The following is a 23,757-nucleotide window of genomic DNA, read 5'->3' as shown; positions in this document are numbered from 1 at the left end:
TGGTGGATTGAGTGGTATTTTCCTGAATGGTGGGCTGGGGACAGGAGGAGGGAAGGTAAGGTAAACACTTTCAGGGCTACTGTGAGAAATGAAAGTGATGACACAAGAGTGCCTAGTACATACATCCAGCCAGGCTGAATTTGACAACCAAACACTCTGACCAACATCTAGCACACATATATGTAAAGAGTTAAAGACAGAACAAAATCACAAATATTCTCATTCTCCACGAAGAATTAACATTTTTTGAACACGCCAGGTACGAGGCTGGGCACAGTGGCTCAGGCCTGTAATCCTGGTGCTTTGGGAGGGTGAGGCAGGAGGACTGCTTGAGGCCAGGAGTCCAAGGCCAGCCTGGGCAACACAGCGAGATCCTGTCTATCCAAAACAAAAAAAACCCCTTCCCGCGCCACCCACCAAAACATGCCAGGGGCTTCATATATTTTCTCATTTACTTTTCATAATCACCTGAGTTTCCCTAAATCCACAATTGAGTACCACCTTTCTTTAAAGTCAAGTAGAAAACGCCTTCTGTGACATATTGGTGGGCTCTAAAGGCTGACATTTATTTTGGGTTTCCCGTAGACTCTCCCCTTACCATTGCTGAGAGAATCTGCACTCCCAGGGCTGTGCTGCCTGGAGACCAACTCGGTCCCCGTTTTCCTCAGCTCTGTGTTTTCATTGTACCGTCTTTTCCAGTAGTTGAGTTCTTCACGATCTGATTCCTGACAGCGCCGCAGAACGGCCATAGAGCGCCTTGTTTTCTCTACCATTTCCATAATGCAATTCAGCGCCTGAGTCACAGAGGGGGCCAGGCAGAGATGAGATAAGAACATTCAAACAACCAACACTGTAAATCAGGCCAACGCAATATGAGGAATTCAGGTTCCTTAAAGTACAGATTTAGGAATATCAAGTTTACATTTAAAACCCTTTATTGCTGTCTGTTTCTCCATCAGCTAGGAAGGACACTGGTGTTGAGGCTGACATACCTAAAGAGGACAATAACTACCAGGGCTTCCAGTGTTTGGACAAAACCTCAGATGCATGGCCTTCTGTCCAACAGTCTACTATTTCATGTTGCGGCAGCATTTGTTGTATCCCTAGGGTCTGCAGCACTCTGTAAATTTGCTGTGGCTGAACCATAAAATAAGGCACACACACATTTCTAACAGAAATTATGAATTTTGATGAGATGAGGAAGGTTGCTATCTTTCAGAGTGCAAAATAATTTTGGAATATAAACAATTTTGGGGGGTTGAATTACCTAGAAGTTTGTTACTGACCTGTGTTCTAAAACTACGAAACATGAGTATGTGGGCTAAAAAGCAATCTCTTTACTACAGAAGGAGCAGAATTGAAAAAAATAAAAAGAAAGTTTCTTTTGATAAAAATTTAACAAATACAAATGAATTCTGTCTTGCTATGTTGCCCAGACTAGACTTGAAGTCTTGGCTCCTGGGCTTAAGAGATCCTCCTGCCTTAGCTTCCCGAGTAGCTGGGACTACAGGCATGTGCCACTGCGCCTGGCTACAAACCTTTGTTGTTAACCATTATACTACATGACTTTATTTGGTTTCTGACCTGAAGTGATCATCCCATCACAAAGATTAGGGAGTGACTCTGTAATTCCTCAGCTGAGGGAGTAGTAGCTAAACCAGCTTTTATTAAAAGCAAAGGATGTCATGGCTGTGGTTATGTTCACTTCAAGCATACATGTTTCATTAATTATTGGTAGCATTAAGTAGGCTGAGTGCGGTGGCTCACACCTGTAATCACAGCACTCTGAGAGGCTGAGGTGGGGAGATCACTTGAGGTCAGGGGTTTGAGACCAGCCTGGCCAACATGGCAAAACCCTGTCTCTACTAAAAATACAAAAATTAGCCAGGCACGGTGGCGTACACCTGTAATCCCAGCTACTCTGAAGACTGAGGCAGGAGAATTGCTTGAACCTGGGAAGCAGAAGTTGCAGTGAACTGAGATCATACCACTGCACTCCATCCTGGGTGACAGAGCGAGACTCCTGTTTCAAAAAAAAGTAATAAAGAGTTAGGGACATTACACACTACAAGATTCTTACATGGTCAAGATGTTTCCATTCATCAGCCCATTCCCTTTCTGTCAAACGATGATCTACCAACTCATCTTGATAGCCTCCATTTAGACCTATTAGAAATTACAGATTAAATTCAAAGATAGCAGGAAAAACACAATAGAAGCAAATTCTACCAAGTAAATACACACATATTCATAATAACTTTGATCACACTACTAAGGCAATGATTCACAATGGGGTGGGGGACCCACAAAATGACAATATAACCAACAAAGGATCACGATTCACATTATATAAAAAACTCCAACAAATCAATTGTAAAACACGAAATAGCCCTAAAGAAAAAGAGGTAAAAGAAATAAACAGGTATGTCATACATAGCATTTCACATCTAACATACTGGAAAAAACTAAAATGTCAGATAATACTAAGTGTTGGCAAGGATGTGGTACAATGCGAATAATTAACCACCAAAACTAGCGTGTGTACTGGTATAACCACTTGGAAACAGCTTAATATTATCAGTAACTTAAAAAAATTTTTTTTGGTGGGGGGATAGTTTTGATATATACTGAAACTTCCAGGAATGGAACAACTGTGTGAATTAAGGGTATACCAATAAGAATTGTCTACTATTTTAAACCTAAGTCACATACAGTAACAGTGCTTAGTCTTTGAGTCATTAACACAACACCCCTGTTACCAGTCTGAATTTATAGTCATAATATTCACAGTGACTATGTATTAGTGTGATAATCTGTTTATTTCAGTATATATTGAGTTCCTCATGATTTGTAAAATCTGTCAAAAAATGTAGTAATAAAAGCCAGGTGTGGTGGGGCGGGCCTATAGTCCCAGCCACTCAGGAGGCTGACACAGGTAGATCACTTGAGCCCAGGGATCCAGCTTGGGCAATATAGTGAGACCCCATACCTAGTTTTTAGCATACTTCTTTCTCAAGTCAAACTGGCAAAAAAGGTCCAGAAGAAACCATTAGCAAGCCAGTTTTTTCCCCCACTGTGCTATTTCCAATCAAAGCAAGCCAGTTTTTTTTTTCTCCCTTGACGGAGTCTCACTCTGTTGCCAGGATGGAGTGCAGCGGTGTGATCTCGGCTCACTGAAACCCCCACCTCCCAGGTTCACGCCCTACTCCTGCCTCAGCCTCCCAAGTAGCTGGGACTACAGGTGCCTGTAACCACACCCAGCTAATTTTTTGTATTTTTAGTAGAGACGGGGTTTTACCATGTTAGCCAGAATGGTCTTGATCTCCTGACCTCACGATTTGCCCACCTAGGCCTCCCAAAGTGCTGGGATTACAGGCATGAACCACCACGGCAGACCCCCCGCAAGCAGTTTTTAATAGATAAAAGAGAGGCATAGGAGTAACAGGGGTTGAACACTAGGATAGGTATCATAACATACTGCCAGTACATCTAAACCTTGGGCATAAGACAATTGGGGTCTGAATTTTGTCTCTGCCAATTATTAGCTATGTGATTTTGGCCATAGCTCCTTCATCTGTAAAAAGGGGATAACAATTGTCTGGGACTCCTGTGAGGATAAAATAAGACAATGTACTTACAACACAATCTAAGTGGTAGTTACGACTCAGTAAATGTTGGCTCTGAGAACATCATGGCTGCTACAGCCTTCCCTATTCAGCTACTATCCCACTACGTGATGCCAGGGGCCCCACTGTGGCCAAGCGTCTGAAAGATGCTAGTGAGCCTAAGTAAGAGGAAGTGAGGGCAAATGTATTGCAATTTTTTACTCAACAAGGTATACATGGAAATTTAGGGAAACCTTGGAAGCTGATAGCCCTTTGGTTCTCTGCTCAGCAGTTGTACTCCAAAAAACCTTATGCTGAAAACGTGTAAGAGTACATGACAAACCGCTCTGTCCAAAACTAGAAGAGGTTTGTTAAGGTTTCTTTTCTGTTTCTTCCTAAATTTAAAGGTTTCTGAGCACCTATATACCAGGCATTCCAAATGGAACAACAACCTAGCACAGGGGGTGGCGTTACAATCATTTAGAAATTACTCTTCTGAGGCTCAGAGAGCCCAAGCAACTTGCCTGAGATCACACAGCTAGTTAGGATGCAGAGCCAAGATTTCGATATGCCTCACCTCCTGACCTAAATGTCCATGCACTTTCTCCTCCAAGGTGAAATCTTGCATCTTTCCTGCTTAATTTTAAAAACGTTTTTTATTGTGTTGAGGCAGGGTCTCACTATGTTGCCCAGGAGGGGAGTGCAGTGGCACCATCATGGCTCATTGCAGTCTTGACCTCTTGGGCTCAAGCAGTCCTCCTGCCTCATTTTTTTTGTTTGTTTTTTGTTTGTTTTTGTTTTTTTTGGAGACGGAGTCTTGCTCTGTTGCCCAGGCTGGAGTGCTGGGGCGTGATCTCGGCTCACTGCAAGCTCCGCCTTCTGGGTTCACGCCATTCTCCTGCCTCAGCCTCCTGAGTAGCTGGGACTACAGGCGCCCACCACCACGCCCAGCTAAGTTTTTGTATTTTTAGTAGAGACAGGGTTTCACTGTATTAGCCAGATTGGTCTCGATCTCCTGACCTCGTGATCCACCCACCTCAGCCTCCCAAAGTGCTGGGATTACAGGCGTGAGCCACCACGCCCAGCCCCTCCTGCCTCATTTTTAATTTTTGTTGTTGTTGTTGTAGAGATGAGGTCTCCCTATGTTGCCCATGCTGGTATCAAACTTCTGGCCTCAAGTGATCCTCCTGCCTTGGCCTTCCAAAGTGCTGGGATTATAGGCATGAGCCACTGAGCTTGGCCTAATTTTAAAAACTTTTATTTTGGAATAAACTCAGATTTATAGAAGAGCTGCAAAAGGAGCACAAAGAATTCTCACATATCTTCAAACAGAGTTCTCAAATGTTAACATTTTACCTCCTTTGCTTTTTCATTCTCTTCTTCTGAACCATTTGAGAATAGGCGATACCCCTTTATTCTTTTTTAGACAGGTCTCACTCTGTCACCCAGGCTGAATGCAGTGGCAAGATCATGGCTCAATGTAGTTTTGACTTCCTGGACTCAAGTGATCCTCCCTCCTCAGCCTCCCTAGTAGCTGGGACCACAGGCGCATGCCACCAAGCCTGGCTAGTTTTTAAAATTTTTTGTAGAGATGGGATCTCACTATGTTGCCCAGACTGGCTTCAAGTGATCCTTCCACCTCAGCCTCTCTAAGAGCTGGGATTACAGACACCAGTCACCACACCTAGCTGTACTTCTATCATATCATAGCAACAAGGTATCAAATGAGATTGATATCAAATAAGATCAACTATGATTCTAATAGTCTATGTATAATATTGTTTTATCCAATCAGTGGGAAAAAGCAATCATGATATTATTTGACTTTATCATTGAGTTGGAAAGAAATCCAAGAATCCAGTCTGAATTTACCATGCTGCTTCGGTTGCTTACCAAGACTGTGGTGTCTATCACGAACTTCTCGATGCTCTAGCATCTTGTTGGGTTCCCGATACAGGTGAGAAGTTGCGATATCCTCTAAGGTGTAATGCTGAAGAGGTGGAGGGGTAGGATGGAATTGGCCCCCAGGATTCATGAGGGGCACAGTGAGAGCAGGACTGTGCCGAGGAGCAGGGCTGATGGTACATACTCTCTTGGCAGGAGGCTCAGGAGCAATTGTGTCTCTATCAAAACTATTCTCTTCTCTCCTGTAGAAGAAGCAGAAGTGCATATTTGATCCTGTCAACAAGTGTTCATGCAGACATTTCCTGAGAACCTACTATGTATTAGGTATTTTGCTACATGCTGGCATAAACAGGAAGCCTCTAAGGAAAGGTGTGACATGAGGCATGAGCTGAATTGTCTTCAAGGGCCAGGCACCTCATGTAAATTGCTGACTTATACCAGCATGAAAAAAGAGGTCAAATCCACCCATAACCAGACAGAAACATTAACCCTTATAAAGCAAAGGAGAGACTAAGGAGATGACACCGTTTTTCTGAGTTACGGGTTCAACCATACTTAGGAAAGTATTAAGGTCAAATTTGTTACTGTGGAGATGAGTTACTGGAAAGAAACTACATGGGAGGAAAAAGGCTCATATAACAAATCCAACTGTGTCTTTTTTTTTTTTTTTTTTTTTAAAGCCAGTCAGATTAACAGTGGGTCCAATTGTGTAGTGGCAGGGTTTTCAGTCACTCAGATTCAACTGTAATAAATTTTTTTTTTTTTTTTTTTACTTTTAAAAAAATGTCATTAAGCCTATCCACTATTGTTGATATTGCCTTCTTTGATAACCCATAGAATATTTTGATAGCCACTCATAGGGAGTTTTCTAAAATAAATTCATATTAATTTTAATCTCAGTAAAGGTGAGTCATTGGCAAATATTAATAATTAATTGCTATACTTTTTCAAAACTTCTCAGATCAGAAAAAAATGGGTTTGACATAAAAGGCATTTGGCAGATTGTATTTCTTTTTTTTCTTTTTTCTTTTCTTTTCTTTTTTTTTTTTTTTCCAATTCTTTCTACAAACAGCATCAAGGAAAAGGCAGAACTATACTCCTGAGGCTTCTGGAACAGTCAACCCATAAATTCTCTAGAGTAGAGTTTCTTACCGGGTGTGCAGGCATCTGAAGAGTTCCCGAAAAATACTCATGTCTGGAAGCTACTCCCATAGATTTTAGATGTATTATGCAGCTAGGTATTGGAATAAAGCAAAAATAACCACAGAAAGTCTGAGACATTGGGCTGGGCATGGTGGCTCACATCTATATAATCCCAGCACTTTGGGAGGTTGAGGCGGGCAGATCTCTTGAGCTCACAAGTTTGAGACCAGCCTGGGCAACATGGTAAAACCTCATCTCTCCAAAAACAAACAAACAAACAAACAAACAAACAAACATTAGCTGGTCATGGTGGCATGTGCCTGTAATCCCAGATACTCAGGAGGCTGAGGTGAGAGGATCGCTTGAGCCCAGGAGATGGAGGCTGCAGGGAGCAAAGATTGCGCCACTGCGCTCCAGTCTGGGCGACAGAGCCAGGCCTTGTCTCAAAAAAAGTTTGAGACATTACAACCACAGCAATCAAATTCTCTTTCTTTTATAAGCAAAGGGGAGGACCAGTGTGGTTCCAGGAAGGCAAGGACAGCAAAGCTCATCTGCTCACCTCTCTGGACTGGGCCTCTTCCCATTTCCGTGCACCTCCATGAGCAACTCTGACGAGTCAGCAGGCGATGCAATGCTTGTGTTGAGCAGAAGGTGTTCGTGCTGAGCCAGGTACTGGGATGGGGTCTGCTTGGCCGCCCGAGCGCAGTGCAGCAGTTCCCGCTGCAGCAGGGGCAGGTTGGCCTTGAAAGGAAGAGGCAGTTTTTCCAGTGTTAGGCCCTACACAAGAGGGCTCAGCACCTCAAAGGGCTTTCACAAAGCAGATGATACAAGATAAAAGCCTTTCTCTCCTTGGCAGTCTGATTTTCAAATGCTTCTTCTGTGAGTCAATGATATCTTTTATACTGCACTTGAATTACTGGTTCAATTGTCTCTTGCCCCAACCAGATGTAAATATGCTTAAGGAAGAGACTGTACCTTATTTACCTTTGCAGCCTAGTATACAGTCAAAGCTCAATAAAGGGTTGTTGAACATAATAATTTTAAAACATATGCTTCTGAAGACTTTAGTCAGTGAGAGAATTACTACTGCCTATGTGGGAGTCATTCCAAGCCCTGGTTTCTCTCTTCTGGACCCCAACTCATCTCTGATAGCACTACTCAACCTTCCTTCCAGCTCTGTATAAAAGCTGCAACAGAATTCTGGAAACTGTGATTATTCTGAAACATGGGAGTTTGAAAAGGAGCACTGGGAGTGATGTAAAATGTAAAAAGATAATTCATTAAGTAGGTATTTTTCTGTCTCTCATACTTAGAAAACCTGCAATAGGAACAAATCACATTTTAAAACCCTATACATCTTTAAAAGCTCAGAACTTGATCTCTTTCATATACAGAATTTACTTTTCCCATTTTTATAAAAAAAAACACATAAAGTAGAAATTATATTTTTCTCACCAAATTTAAAAGCAATGCAGGCTGGGCTCATAAGCAAAGGCTTAATCCCAAGGGACAGATGAGCAAGTGAAAGGAGAGTTTTAATACATGCAAGTAGCCATCCCTTCACTGAGGGTTAATTTAGCAGGCACCATAATTAGTGACTGTTTTAAAGCAGAAATAAATTGACAAAACCCCAAATGCTAGCCAAAAAGCTGCCATAACAACCTACCTCATGCTGTTTTCCAAAATAACAGAGTTAAGAATAGGGAATTTGACTATATAAAACTCTTTTAAAGTCTGTTCTATAACCTCAATCTTGTTGCAACTGTAAAAACTTAATTGAAAAAAACACCATGTCAGATCTTTACACTGCTGACATGTGTCCCATGATGAATAAAAAACATGCTAATTATTTCCTATTAACACAAATTTCACAAATCTTTCTTGATTCTAGAGTCTCGGGGAAATAATTGTCTACCAGCTCTGACATACATAAAGGAGACCAAGATAGAACCAGCACAGCTGTTTCAGGGCTCAAAAAGGCACCACAGGCTGCTCAGAGCAGCCAAGGCTTCAATGCCATTAGAACCGAGCCATGATACAGGCTGTGCACCTTAGACTGATGCATTTTCCTGTGTATCTGCTGTGCTCCAATAGAAGGTTTTAAAAAACTGGTATTAGAACTTTAGTAAGATAACCCATCTGTATGATGCTGTTACATTTTCTTAGGAAATGAAAATAAGGTAAAAGAAAGTAAAAGGGGCATATTTATTTGACCAGACAGTAAATATTTTAGGCTTTGTTAAGAGGCAAAATTAGACGCTGGGCGCGGTGGCTCACACGTGTAATCCCAGCACTTTGGGAGGCCAAGGAGGGTGGATCACAAGGTCAGGAGTTTGAGACCAGCCTGGCCAATATGGTCGCTACTATTAATAGTCTCTACTATAAATACAAAAATTAGCCGGGTGTGGTGGCGCGTGCCTGTAGTCCCAGCTACACTGGAGGCCGAGGCAGAAGAATCGCTTGAACTCGGGAGGCAGAGGTTGTAGAGCCGAGATCGCGCCACTGCACTCCAGCCTGGGCAACAGGGCGAGATTTTGTCTCCCAGAAAAAAAAAAAAAAAAAAAGGAGGTAAAATTAAAGGTATTATAGAGATACTCATAAAAGAGAGAAAACAAATTTCCATAAATATTGACAAAATTCAAAATACAGTAACAATTGAATACAGTTTTTCTGTTAAATGATTCTAATCAAATCAACACCAGAGAAAACCAAATCCAGGTGTGCAGATAGAATAACTATCTTGTATTCTGTAAAAACGTCAAGATCACAAAGAGCTAAGTAACTGCGCCAGATTAAAGTGGACTAAAGAGACGTGACAACAAAATGCAACGGGTGATCCTGAGTCAGATCCAGAACTATGCTCCCTCCCAAGTTTTTCTTTGTTGTAAAAGACATTAGTGGGACATGTGGTGAAATATGAATAAGGTCTATAGGTAACAGTGTTGTATGAATGTTACTTTCCTGATTTGATACCTGTATTTAAGTATTTAGATGTATAATGTCTGCAGCTTACTTTTCTTTTTTGAGACAGAGTCTTGTTCTGTCACCCAGGCTGGAGTGCAGTGGCACAATCTTGGCTCACTGCAACCTGCACCTCCCAGGTTCAAGCAATTCTCCTGCCTCAGCCTCGTTAGTAGCTGGGACTACAGGCATGTGCTAATTTTTTCCATTTTTAGTAAAGACAGGGTTTCACCACGTTAGTCAGGCTGGTCTCTAACTCCTGACCTCAAGTAATCTGCCTGCCTCGGCCTCCCAACGTGCGTGGATTATAGGCGTGAGCCACCACACCCGGCCTTGTGGCTTACTCTTAAATATTTCTTTTTTTATTCTTTATTTTATTTTATTTTATTTTTGAGAATGTCTCACTCTGTCACCCAGGCTGGGGTGCAGTGGCACAATGTCAGCTCACCGCATCCTCTGCCTCCCAGGTTCAAGTGATTCTCCTGCCTCAGCCTCCCAACTAGCTGGGACTACAAGCGCCTGGCTATTTTTTTTTTCTATTTTTTTTGGCAGAGACGGGGGTTTTGCCATGTTGGCCAGTCTGGTCTTGAACTCCTGAGCTCATGCAATCCACCTGCCTTGGCCTCCCAAAGTGCTGGGATTATAGGTGTGAACCACCGTGACTGGCCAAAAGCTGTTTAGAAGATTTTATTCCATGTAAATATAACATATATAATATGGCCTCATTTCATTTATCATGTAAGCATGATAATGCAGAACAATCTCTCCAAAAGTTATGCTCCAGAGAACATTATTGCAGAAGACATCTTTAGAAACTAGACTATCTGGGGTTCGGGGAGACACAAACACTGTCTTCCTACATCCTCTCCTGACCTTAGAGTAAGTCTAAACTGCAAAGACCTTGCCTTTTGTCTGACAGCCTCTCAGACAACACTCTTCACACTCTGACTATACCCAAAGGATTAGTGACCAGTTATTTCTTCTGCGAGGAGCTCAGCCTCCCTTCCACTTTCACACTTCCAGCCCAAGCACCTCCTATTCTCTCCTATGCTAGCTACTTCTATGTGTTAGCAGCAGTGTCTGCACACAGACCACAACTTAAGGCTTTTGCAATTCTCATCTCATTAAACCTGACGTTTATCTGTTAACTGCACTCAGACCTCTCTACCAGCCCAAAATAAAGATCTAAAAACGTGGCAAGCGGCTCTGATTTAAATCACGTAACAGGGATTAGCAGAATTTGAGGAAATATTCAAGATAAATTATATTCAGTAATTATCAAATTACCTTGAGAAATGGAATCACAAAAGGACGAAGGGGAAAGTTTGTGGCTTCTTGGAGCTTACAGTGGAATTCCTCAATTGTCACTGTTGAGTTCTGAAAAGATAAATAACCTTGTTCAACTTCCAAAACTGGACTTCCAAAACTTATAGTGCCAAACTCTTCTTTTTTTTTTTTTAATGTTATTTATTTATTTATTTATTTATTTGAGATGGAGTCTTGCTCTGTTGCCCAGGCCAGAGTGCAGTGGCGCGGTCTCGGCTCACTGTAACCTCCACCTCCTGTGATCTCCTGACGGTGAACTCCTGACTTTGTGATCCACCCGCCTCGGCCTCCTAAAGTGGTGGGATTACAAGGGAGAGCCACCGCGCCCGGTCTTTTTATTTTGTTTTTTAAATGTTTAGTAGAGATGCAGTCTCGCTATGTTGTCTAGGCTGGTCCTGAACTCCTGAGCTCAAGCTATCTTCCTGCCTCAGCCTCCCAAAGTGTTGGGATTACAGGGGTGAGCCACCGTGCTCAGCTGCTAAAGGCTTTTAAATCATAAGGAAAAGGATAACTGCAGGAACATCATCAGGAACTCAGACGCCTGGCAAAGGTAAACCACACTGGTTTCTTACGACAGAAACCCTCCTTGATTCCCTTCACCACCACCAAATTCTCCCCTTTGCCCAGCAGCCTAGGCTGCAGAATAGGGCACTGCCTTTCTCACTACCCATGAAGAGAGGCATTCAGGTCCCTGATATTGAGGGGTTCATTGCAAGTCACTTCAGGAACAGGCAATCAAGCTTACAATGTTTCCTGTTACAGAGATAATGACTTGGCCTAGGATGTCAACTCTAAGACATTTTGGACTCAGTAACCCAGTGTCACATTTTTTCAAAAGTTCATTTCTTTTTCCAAGTTCTGCCCCCTACCTCCTGGCATAACTTCCCCCAAATCTTCAAAAAAACAAACAAACAAACAAACAAACAAACAAACAACCACCAGAAGCAAAAGAAAAAAGAATAGTTGCCTTCTACCTTCAAGTGGCCTGTATGCATTATGCATACCAGAATAACTCCCAACCAGCAAACCCCCATTGGTAAGTTATCACTGTTCTCTAAAAGGTGGACGTCCTCTGTGTTTCCCCAAAAGTCTAGGCCTCAAATTAGGAATGAGACTCAGCAACTCTGCTAAGGGGAATGAACAAATAAAAATATTTTCTTCAAAGTTCACACAATATTTGTATTTCAATTGCCGATAACACTGTATGATAACAAATTAAAACAAACGAACAAAATGAAATATGGGGATTATTCTGAATCCCTGCTTGCTCCCCAGAAAGAGCTATAACATTTCTAGGAATTTACTTTTAGAAACTTTGTAAGTGTTCAAAAACATAGTATGTAACATGCAACTTACCCCCACGCTATCACAATATATTTTCCTAACAAAAAAAAAAAAAAAAGGAAAATATATAGATCTACCAACAGAAAGCTACATTAAAATTACAAGAGTCATGTATCAGAATGCTTATGCAGGGAGGGGGTAGAGCAGATTTGTACGCATTAAGGCAGAAAAGGTACCTACAATACTGTTAAGTGAAAAACCAGAAACAGAACATTATATTTTCTAAGAATCCACTTACAAAAATAACACACATGCATATTATATCATATATTTAATGCCTGGGAGAATAATCACAATAACAGTTATTTCTGAGTGTGCAATTATGTTGGATTTTCCAAATATATCATATTTATTATTCGGTAAACATTAAGATATTTTCCTTCAGGGAAAAGGGGTATGTCCAATTTAAACATATTAAAGGAAAATGTTTGAACACTTTCCCACATTTCATACCAAAAAAATTCTTTTAAAGTTAACGGTATATCTGTTTTAAGTATATGACATTTGCACAATACAGCAAAAGAAACCTGTAATTCTGGTAATCAGGAATAAAAACTAAGTGTAAGAGAATGACACTCTTTTATATCTACTGCAAGGGAAACAATCAGGTCTTGAAAAGCAAACACAAATAGATTAAATATATGGAAGGGCTAGATGAATGATTTTAAGTATACTTGTGGGTAGACAAGGGGAAAGGATGGATTGTGTGACACAGGGAAATAGTGAGTTAGGCCAGAGAAATGGACTCAGGTTTACATACATAGTAGATATAGGGCAGTCCTGTATGAGAGGGATAAACACCTTCCTCCTTCAGCTAGTTTATAAAACCTTATTTTATATTAAGAGCATAATTGTTTGTTTCTTCCCCTCAAAGATCTCATAGTCTAGTGGGAAAAGAGGCAACTAAGCTATTCATTACAGTATGATGGAGGTACACATGTACAGAACACTACTGACTCACAGAGAAGACGTATTTGCTTAAAAATTTTTTTTTTCAGAGATAGGGTCTAGCTCTGTCACTTAGGCTGGAGTGCAGTACCATGATTATAGCTCACTGCAACCTTGAACTCCTGACCTCGTGATCCGCCCACCTTGGCCTCCCAAAGTGGTGGGATTACAGGCGTGAGCCACCGTGCCTGGCCATGCCCAGCTAATTTAAATTTTTTTTTTTTGTAGAGGAAGGAGTCATGCTACATTCCCCAGGCTGGTCTTAAGCTCCTGGCCTCAAGTCAGCCTGGGCCTTCCAAATTCTGGGATTATGGGTGTTACCTGGCCAGAGAAGATATATTTGAATCAAACTTAGGGGGACAAGGATTTCTGTACAGCAGTGCTGTCCTTGAGGAAACTGAAATGCAGCTTTGGGAAAGATGTGTCAGAGCAGAGAGAAGAACGTTGAGAGGTAAGATGTTGGGGGAATCTGGTCTCTGGATTTCAAGGGCAACACTTATACTCCAATGTATCCTCTATTCAGCTTTCTCCAATGCTTACATCTTTTTTTTTTTTTTTTGAGACACAGTCTTGTCTTGTCACCCATGCTGGAGTGCAGTGGTGTGATCTCAGCTCACTGCAACCTCAGCCTCCCAGGTTCAAGTGATTCTTGTGCCTCAGCCTTCCAAGTAGGTGGGATTACAGGTGTGCACTGGCACTCCTGGCTAATTTTTGTATTTTTAGTACAGATGGGATTTTGCCATGTTGACCAGGCTGATTTCCAACTCTTGACCTCAAGTGATCCTTCCAACTTGGCTTCCCAAAGGGTTACAATCTCAAAACTAGGAAACTAACATTGGTACAACATACTTATAGTTCTATACCATTTTGCCATATGTGTATTTTCATGTAACCACCACTGACCAAAATACAGAAATACAGAAACCTTGTCTATCTTTATCCTCCTGGTTTATAATAAAAATTGGCAATTATTTCCTCTACATATAGTGACAACCATATCAGGCAAAGTAATTTTTGCTGCCAACAAGAAACATAATTTAGAAAACTCAGGAGAGGGAAAGTTAGTTAGCTAGTTACCTATGTATATATATATGTATGTATATGTATGTATGTATCTATATCTATATCTATCTACAGAGTATTGCTCTGTCATCTATCTATCTATCTATCTATCTATCTATCTATCTATCTATCTATCTATCTATCTATCTCTCTCTATCTACAGAGTATTGCTTTGTCACCCAGGCAGGAGTGCAGTGGTGTGATCATGGCTCATGGCAGCCTCGAACTCCTGGGCTTAAGTGATCCTCCTGCCTCAACTTCCTGAGTATCTGGGACTATAGGCATACTCCACTGTGCCAGCTAAGGAAAGTTTATTTACTTACCTATATTTTTACTCTTAAACTCAACATTTTCTGCATAACCTGGTGTGGGATATATCAGAAAAACACAAAACCTAGGGAACTCACTGCTTATGTAGTCCCTTGGGTCCCATGAGTGAATCTGCTGTCTTCTCTCTACCTTTAAGAGTCTCTCTCTCTTTTTTTTTTAAAGTGATGGCGTCTTGCTCTGTCCCCCAGGCTCACAATCCACCTGCCTCAGCTGGGACTACATAGGTGGGACTACAGACACACTCCACCACACCTGGTGAAGACTCTAATTATTTTTGTTTTATAGGTAAAGTCCACAGCTTTTTGCTATTTATTGGGGGGAATAGGGAGAAGTCTGTCTTTCTACCTTGTCTCTGAACCAGAATGAGACTTGATTTTTAACGACAACAGATAAATTGTACTTTCCTCAGGGTTTTACAGACCTTTCAGTTAGCTTCAATGGGGGAGGGGGTACTTAATGTTGAACTGATTATCTTGGTGTATATTGTTAATGTTTATTATTTTCTTAGGATGAATGGTACCAGAAACATTGCCAAACTATCCTCCAGAAAGTACATTCTCCAAATAATAATAAGTAAGTGAAGCACAAAACATTTACCATTACCTTGAAGTGCAAAATGCCCATGCTTGCTTTCTGGTATAGTTAGGGACTCTCAGTACCTTACTTCTTATACACCATGGACACAGAATGCAGATGGATAACTCCAGCTACTAAATTATGTGGCCTTTATTTTTAGAGATGGGGGTCTGTCTATGTTACCCAGGCTGGCCTCAAACTCCTGGGCCGAAGTGATCCTCCTGCCTCAGTCTCCTGAGTAGCTGTGACTACAGGTACACACCACACATATGAAACCACAATTCCACTGTTGCGTGCAGTGCTTCCACACGTGTAAAAGAATGTTCATAGGAACATTATTTGTAATGGTTCTGTACAAAAAAGAGTTAACATAGTAGGCCTAAAACTGCTAGCCTTAGAAAGGCCTGCTTGTAAGGTTGGGCCACTGGCTGGCATCTAGGACCCTGGATGGCAAACAGTTTCCTACATTGATATAAAACTTTTCTTAACTGAAGAGGTGGCAGCAACCCACGTGTCCATTGGGGGATTAACAGATCAATAAAATGTGATATAGACATAAAATGAAATATTAGCCTTAAAAAGTAGGAAAGTCTGACATATGCTATAACATGCATAAACCCTAAGGACATTAAGCTAAGTGAAATAGGCTAGTCACAAAAAGACAAATAATGTATGATTCTACTTGTATGAGGTACCTAGAGTAGTTAAATCCATAGGGACAGAAAGTAGAATGGTAATTGCCAGGGTCTAGGGAGAGGGGGGAATGGGGTATTATTGTTTAATTGGTGCAGTTTTGCAAGATGAAAAGAGTTTTGGAGATGGATGGTGATGATGGTTGTATGATAATATGAATATACTTATTGTCACTAAACTGTAAACCTAAAAATAGTTAATATAGTAAATTTCATCACAATTCAAAAAAAGCAATTGTATAAATTCCTTAACCCTGTGGTGCTCATAGGCTGTAAATACACAATGGCAAACAGGGACACATGGTGAACAGGACAAACAATATGAATGTACTTAAGACCACTGAACTGTCTACTTAAAAGAGGTTAAAATGGTATATTCTATAATGTATATTTTACTATGGAAAAAAAAGGTAACCCAAATGTGGCCATTTAAAAGAAATAATTGGACACACCTACATATACTTTTCATAACTAAAAAAAGATTCAAATTTTTTACAAATGAATTTTTTTTTTTTTTTGAGACGGAGTCTTGCTCTGTTGCCCAGGCTGGAGTGCAGTGGCACGATCTTGGCTCACTGCAAGCTCCACCTCCTGGGTTCATTTTCCTGCCTCAGCCTCCCTCCCGAGTAGCTGGGACTACAGGTGCCCGACACCACGCCCGGCTAATTTTTTGTATTTTTAGTAGAGATGGGGTTTCACTGTGTGAGCCAGGATGCTCTCGATCTCCTGACCTCATGATCCGCCCGCCGCAAATGAATTTTTGACATTTTTACTTTTAGTCTTGAAATTATTTTTAAGAATAGATAATACTTAATTTGCTGCTGGAATCAACATAACATTTTGATGTCTGCTTTGTTTCCAATTATGTTCAAGCTCATTTTGACATTTAACTCCAATAACCTTACTCTGGATCCAGTAAGATTTTTCTGTAGTAGTCTAAAATTTGAGGAATAAACAGGTTTAAAATAAAAAAGAACTAAACTTCTCCCTAACCGATAAGGGTGGCCGTGTGTAGAGTGGTTCTGCGAACAGTATGGTTCATGCTAAACACGGGTTTTCCTTCTAAGAGGGTAAAATTTGGCAGGTGCTAGGCAAAGACTGACTATGTGACCAGGCCCCAACAAAAACCTTGGCATTGAGTCTGTAATAGGCTTCCCTTGACAGAAACACTGCATATATGTTGCTGTTATTTTTGTTGCTAAGGAAAGGGAGCTCTGTGTTACCATTCAGGAGAGGCAGAGAGCATAAGGAAACCTGCAGATGGGTTCCTCCAGACTGTGTCTCTCTCACTATGTCTCCTTACTATGCCTCTGTAATAGATCTTAGCTGTGAGCACAACTGTAAGTCAAGTCCTGTGACTCCTTCTGGCAAATCTCCAAACATGGGGGAGATGCTGGAGACCCCAAAACTGCCCCAAATTACAAATGACTTAAATGTCAGATAACCCAAAGGTATAAATTGTGGTATATTCCTACAATATGACACTATATAGCAATGAAAATAACCTACAGTCATACGTAACAAGGACTAAACCTCACAAATGATGAAAAAGTCATATATTGCATTTTGCCTTGTATGAAAGTTGTTCCTTTCATAATAGACTGAGAAATTTTTTAAATTTATGTTTTGAGATAGGGTCTCACTCTGTCACCTAGGCTGGAAGTGCAGTGCTGCAAACATAGCTTTCCTGGGCCCAAGGAATCCTCCCACCTCAGCCTACTGAGTATCTAGGACCACAGGCATGTGCCATCACACTCAGCTAACTTTTAAAAAATCGTTTTGTAGAGACAGTCTCACTACGTACCCAGGCTGGTCTTGAACTCCTGCATCCAAGCAATCCTCCCACCTTGGCTTCCCAAATTACAGGCGTGAGCCACCACACCCGGCCTTAGACTGAGAAATTTTTTAAGGCAATAATTCTTAAACTGTTTGGTCTCAGAATTCCTCTAATTTATATGGATTACATTTATTGACATTACTATATCAGAAATTAAAGCTGAGAATTTAATTAAAATAAAAAATAACTATATTGGTTCAGACTGAGGTGTGATTTTTAAAATCTGTATTTTCCAAAATAAATGCAGTAAGAAGAGCAGCACTGTTTTATCATTTTGCAAGTCTCTTTAATATCTAGCATAATAGAAAGTCTCTTTAATATCTAGCATACTAGAAGCCAGTTGTATTCTCTCTACTTTTGCATTTAGTCTACTGCTACATTATGAAAATAGTTTTCACCTTCTGGATCTCCAGAAAGGATCCTGGAGAATCTTCAGGGTCCCTAGATTTACACTCAGAGAGCTGCAGCTTCAAGGATTAGTGCTGTGATTCATCTTTTTATCCCATATAAAGGGGTTAACATACACAAAGGAGCACAGAATGCTTTTATTGGAGGTAAATTCAATTAGAAACACTGGGAACTGGCAGTACTTCCCTTATAAACACTGAGAATAAAACCCCACCCAGTTGTCGAAGTCAGAAAATCACTCCTTTATGCCACAGGTTCACCACGTGCAGTATAGAAAGAAAGAAAAATTATGTGTACCTTGCAAATTCTTCAGCAAGTTTATATGCACGAGGAGCTGAACAATGCAATCCCTTTGATACTATTTATTTTGATAGTATTTATTTAGGCCATGTAACTTGTAATTTTAGAAATCATTGTTTTGAAAATTAAACTTGCTACCTCTCTACTCTCCTTGGTTTGGAAACAATGCACTAAGCACTGAATATATTAAACTACAAAACCTTGCATTAACTTGGTTGGACACCAGTGGGCCTGTTGAGAGCAGTTTTAAGAAAAATCCAAAGTTGCTTATTGGAATTAAATCACCACCGTAAATAACAAGTAAACATTATCGATTGTTTCTTTGATAAGCACTGACATAAAATCTACAATTAAACATCATGCTTATAATCCCAGCACTTTGGGAAGCCGAGACAGGCAGACTGCTTGAGGCTAGGAGTTTGAAAGCAGCCTGAACAAGATAGAGAGATCCCATCTCTACCAAAATAAAAAAATTAGCTGGGAATGGCGGCATGCACATGTAGTCCCAACTACTCAGGAGGATGCGGCAAGAGAACTGCTTAAACCTGGAAGGTCAAGGCTGAAGTGAGCTGTGTTCGCACCATCGTACTCCAGGCTGGGTGACACAGTAAGACCCTCCAAAAAAAGAAAGAAGAAAAGAAAAGAAAAGAAACCTACATTTAAACAGTTTTACACAAGTTATTCAATAACTAGTCTAGTCTGTAGCATTTGCCATATGACCATGGGTTTGAAAATGAGCAGAAATATCTAGAACTTTGCTTGCTTTGGACCTGAGCCACATACTCAGGCAGCTGAGAACAACAGTGAGGCTGTACTTACCACCAGTGCAAGAACAAGAGTCCGCACCTTCTCCCCAATCTCAGGGGAGATGTCATTGCCAAACTGTTGCAGAGTGGTAAGAAAGCGTTTCAACTTGCTGAGTTGTCGAGCACCACAAGTGGCTGGCAATTGCTGATTTGTGAGTGCAGATGATGTGGAGGAGGCAGGACCATTGCTGAATCTCTGTGGCGGTGATGGGGCACCATTCAGGGTAGGAGGAGAATGGTTGATGCCATTGCTTACTAAAAGAAAGCCAAAATGAAACACTCAGGTTACGTGCAAAACAAGGGAACCTTTGTTCATTTTTTGTATTTTCGTTTGTTCATTTGAATTTTGTAAAGCACATGTTATAAAGGTATGCAAAACTGGTTCTGTCCTCAATGAGACTGCTGTCAGATAAAAATGGTAACAGAGTAACACTGGAGTGTTAAAAAGAAAGCAGAGTGCTCCCAGAGCAATAAGAAGGGAAATCTAACTCTACAGGTGCCATGGGCAGGGGTGGGTAGTTTTAAGAAAGACTTCCTGCAACAGGTAGTGCTTGAGATGGGTCTGGGCCAATAGATCTTTCCAGTGATGGGATACTCATGCCCATCTTTTACATCGCATCTCCTTCCCAATTTCAAGGTCCCCAAAACACTAGGCAGTCAATCAGAAGGTAGCATGTGAGCAAGACACCAGAAAAAAGAGTTATGATAATATGAGGGATATTTTTTAGGCCTACTGATTTAATGACTTATTCCTACAATAAGGTACCCATCTCTTTGGCCATCCAGAATACTCATGTCCATTAGAGCCAGTTACTCTCTGCCTTAACAGTGCTAAATTAATACTGCCAAACCCTTGGTCATTCAATAAAGCATCTTCCTGATTCCATGCAGGACACTCCCATCCTACATTTTTGCTCAAATTATAATACATGTGATTAATTACAGTTTTCCTATTTAGTTCTTAATAGTCATTTCTTGAAAATTTTAATTTCGAAAACAACCCTAGAGCTATGGTTTTGCTTGTTTGTTTTTTTGAGGCAGGGTCTCATTCTGTCATCCAAGCTGGAGTGCAGCAGCACCATCTTGGCTCATTGCAGCCTTGACCTCCTGGTGCAGCCTCGACCTCCTGGACTCAGGTGTCCTCCCACCTCAGCCTCCTGAGTAGCTGGGACTACAGGCACATGCCACCATGCACAGCTAATTTCTTTTTTTAAAATTTTTTGTAGATCAGGGAGTCTCACTATATTGCCCAGGCTGGTCTCAAACTCCTGGGCTCAAGTGATCCTCCTGCCTTGGCCTCCCAAAGGCTGGGATTACAGGCATGAGCCACCGTGCCTGGCATTGAGCTACGTTCTTGTTGGCATCAAGTAAAAATCTAAATTATCTAGTACCTAAGTATCATTCTGTTTTCACTTAATCATATCCAGCCTTAAAAAACTAAAAAAGTGAAACTTTATCTAAAAACATAAGAAACAATTTAAGACATAAGCAATGTTTAAAGAGCCAATCATTTAATCTTTACCTAGCTTAGAAAAAAGACATTTAATCATATTTTGCCAAAAACAAACTTATTAATCATAAAAAATCTTCCACTTCCCTTCTACTTCCTCTAAGCCAGTCACAGTCAGTTAACCATCTCTGTTCCCTCTTCTTACACTGAACCTTACTCAAATTTGACCTGGCAAGCTCTTCTTCATCCCATACAGTTCAGGTATCATCTCTGTTAAGGAGCATTCTTTGACACATACTGCTGTTGCTCCGCTTGAAGGTAACCTTAGTGGATTCACTACATCTCTGTGCTGCCTATGTGCATGCTTCCACTATTTCACTTTTTTTTTTAGAGACCGAGTCTTGCTCTGTTGCCCAGGCTGGAGTGCAGTGGTTTGATCTCAGCTTACTGCAACCTCCGTCTCCTGAGTTCAAGGAATTCTCCTTCCTCAGCCTCCCGAGTAGCTGGGATTACAGGCACGCACCACCACATCCAGCTAATTTTTTGTATTTTTAGTAGAGACAGGGTTTCACCATGTTGGCCAGGCTGGTCTCGAACTCCTGACCTCAAGTGATCTGTCCTCCTCGGCCTCCCAAAGTGTTAGGATTATAGGTGTGAGCCACTGTGCCTGGCCTATGCTTGTTTATTTCTATATTTGTGTTGCCTTAATAGATGTTCACTTATTAATAATACAATACACAATACATATGTGCATACTTTAATTAAGTTTTATAAGTTGTGTATACAGTGTATATTTTTGCTTTGTTCAGCAAAGGGTGTTTAGGAAAATGCTGCTGAATGATTCACTGCATAACAGACTAACGGGCTGAGAAAAGGGGTGAGTTTTCTTGTGTCTTCCACTAAAGAAAATTAGTAAAGCTAATGAAAGGAAAGTTGAACACTCAACCTCAGCAATCCAGAAAATTAGTTGCAATAGTCTGCCATTTCTTTGTTTTCACAGAAAGGTCAATTGCCATTCGAAAGTTGCTCCATTTTGAAGGAACCAATAAAAATAACACATTACCATGCTTTTAGCTTCTCTGATGTATAGAAAGGCTTTTTCGTAGTCTCTTTAGAAAAAAATGTATGATCACATTTTCTGAAATGAAACACAACCACCGCCAAGCAGCCAAATATGGAAGTAAAAAGGGCTGAATTTGTATATACATATACCTATTGGTGTATCTTGAAATCTGATTGATGGCTGAGGTTTAAATCTGTTTCTTTTCAAGACAGTATATATGTCTAGGGCTGTTCAACTTTGAGATAGAAATTAGAATTTAAGAAAAGGGATATCACACTTCTTTTCATTCACTCTGGCTCAAACTGAATGCTGCAGTTACCAGCTACTCAATTTCAAATGTTTTGGAAAATAATAAACTTCCAATTAAAGCTGTACATCTTACATTCTCTTCTCTTGCCTTTTAAAATAATAAACACACAAAACAAAAAATTTTGAGCAAGGACAGTGTGCAAGCTTGTGTAATGGCATTTAAATGAAACAATACATACAGCATCTAGCTCAGTGCTCTGACACTTTTTGGGCATTCCAAAAATAGCAGTACATTTTGGTTTACAGGCAAAAGATCTGCAGAGTGTCAAAGTGAACTGGGGACGGCAGCATGTGCATGGAAAGGTAGAACTCAAATGAAGATCAAGACACTTGTGTGCATGTATATATACTAGTTTATTTGGGGTTCTTTTGGTGATTATAGATATATAGGACTGAAATTGTTGAGTTACAGGGCACGTGGAAATTCAGCATTAGTGCAAACTGCCAATTTCCAAAAGATGTACTAAATTACACTCCAACCAGCATTGTATGAGTGTTCAAGTTGCTCCATACATCCTCACCAAAACTTGGTATCATTTTGAACATCCTGGTGGGTGTATAATGGTACTGTATTGGGTGTTAGTTTGCATTTCCTTGATGGTTAGTGAAGTTGAATATATTGTTACATATATTATTAGCTAGCATAATGGTTATGGACTGAATTCTGCCCGAGCCTTGGCCAAATTCATACATTGAAGTCTTACCCCCTTGTACCTCAGAATATGACTATATTTGGAGATACTTTGAAGAGTTCATTAAGGTTAAAAGAGGTATTACGAGTAGTCCCTAATCCAATATGATTATTATCCTTAAAGGCAGGGGAAGAGACACCAGGGACGCAAAATGGAGGAAAGACCATGTGAGGATATGGCAAGAAGGCAACCATCTATAAGGCCCAGGTAAAACCAAACCTGCCAATACCTTGATCTTTACATTCTTGCCTCCAGAACTGTGAAAAAGTGAATAAAAATAAATTGTTTAAACCATCCAGTCTGTGGTATTTCATTATGGCAGCCCTAGTAAACAAATACAACAATATTCTCTTTTGTAAAAAGTCTTACCATGACAGCACTGGAACATTTTTAGAATTCTATAATTTTAGAAAACTTACTTGGAATCCCATAAGGCAATATAATAATTTAAATTCATTATTGTTAGAGTCAAAGAAATAAAAATAGTTACCAGCCAAAGAATATGAAAACAAAATATTTAAACAACTAAATATCCAAATAAGCTAAGTATTATTCTCAGAGGGTAAAAGTAATTTATAAAAGAAACAACCAGAAATATATATCTGTGTCTATATTTTCAATAGTACTTTGAAAACACTGAATAATATATGTGGAAGGCTTCATACAAGTCAGTCACTTAGATCCAAATGTCACTCTGAACTACAAACATAAGTAACTAAGAGGTCTCACATGCAGTAGGAGTGAAGGACACTGGCCTCGGTCCTCCAGGATTTATTGGTGGGAGGGGTGGCATGGTGGGAGGTGAGGATCTGGACTGTATCTTCACTTCCACAGGCGATCCAGGCATCGCTGGCACCCTTTTCTCAGGACCAACTGCAGAGAATCAGAGAAATGGAGGTTAGGGTTTTCTAAAAGTTTGCAAAAACAGACAACAATTTGAAATACCAACATACTTCCCTAGAGGACTGCTTGGTATAATAGGCTGAATAGTGACCCCCTA

The 23,757-nt window shown here is 40.5% G+C and overlaps 1 protein-coding gene across 11 annotated transcripts in view; it reads right to left on the bottom strand.

Moving 5' to 3' along the window:
- CBFA2T2 (CBFA2/RUNX1 partner transcriptional co-repressor 2) overlaps window positions 1–23,757 on the bottom strand; it is a 156,580-nt gene that overhangs the window by 19,475 nt on the left and 113,348 nt on the right. For 9 of the 11 annotated variants that reach the window (XM_034947474.3, XM_055104793.2, XM_063600794.1 and 6 more), the window contains 7 exons: window positions 23,487–23,630; window positions 19,257–19,498; window positions 10,902–10,991; window positions 7,213–7,394; window positions 5,499–5,752; window positions 2,081–2,166; window positions 599–794 (listed from right to left, as the gene is read on the bottom strand). In XM_034947474.3, coding sequence (XP_034803365.1) covers window positions 599–794; window positions 2,081–2,166; window positions 5,499–5,752; window positions 7,213–7,394; window positions 10,902–10,991; window positions 19,257–19,498; window positions 23,487–23,630 — 1,194 coding nt within the window. The remainder of the gene's footprint in view (window positions 1–598; window positions 795–2,080; window positions 2,167–5,498; window positions 5,753–7,212; window positions 7,395–10,901; window positions 10,992–19,256; window positions 19,499–23,486; window positions 23,631–23,757) is intronic. The other 2 variants (XM_063600792.1, XM_063600791.1) reach the window with 1 other exon arrangement.

Source organism: Pan paniscus, chromosome 21 (genome assembly GCF_029289425.2).
Source record: "Pan paniscus chromosome 21, NHGRI_mPanPan1-v2.0_pri, whole genome shotgun sequence".
Classification (NCBI taxonomy): Eukaryota; Metazoa; Chordata; class Mammalia; order Primates; family Hominidae; genus Pan; species Pan paniscus.
This window is presented reverse-complemented; position numbering and strand designations above follow the sequence as displayed.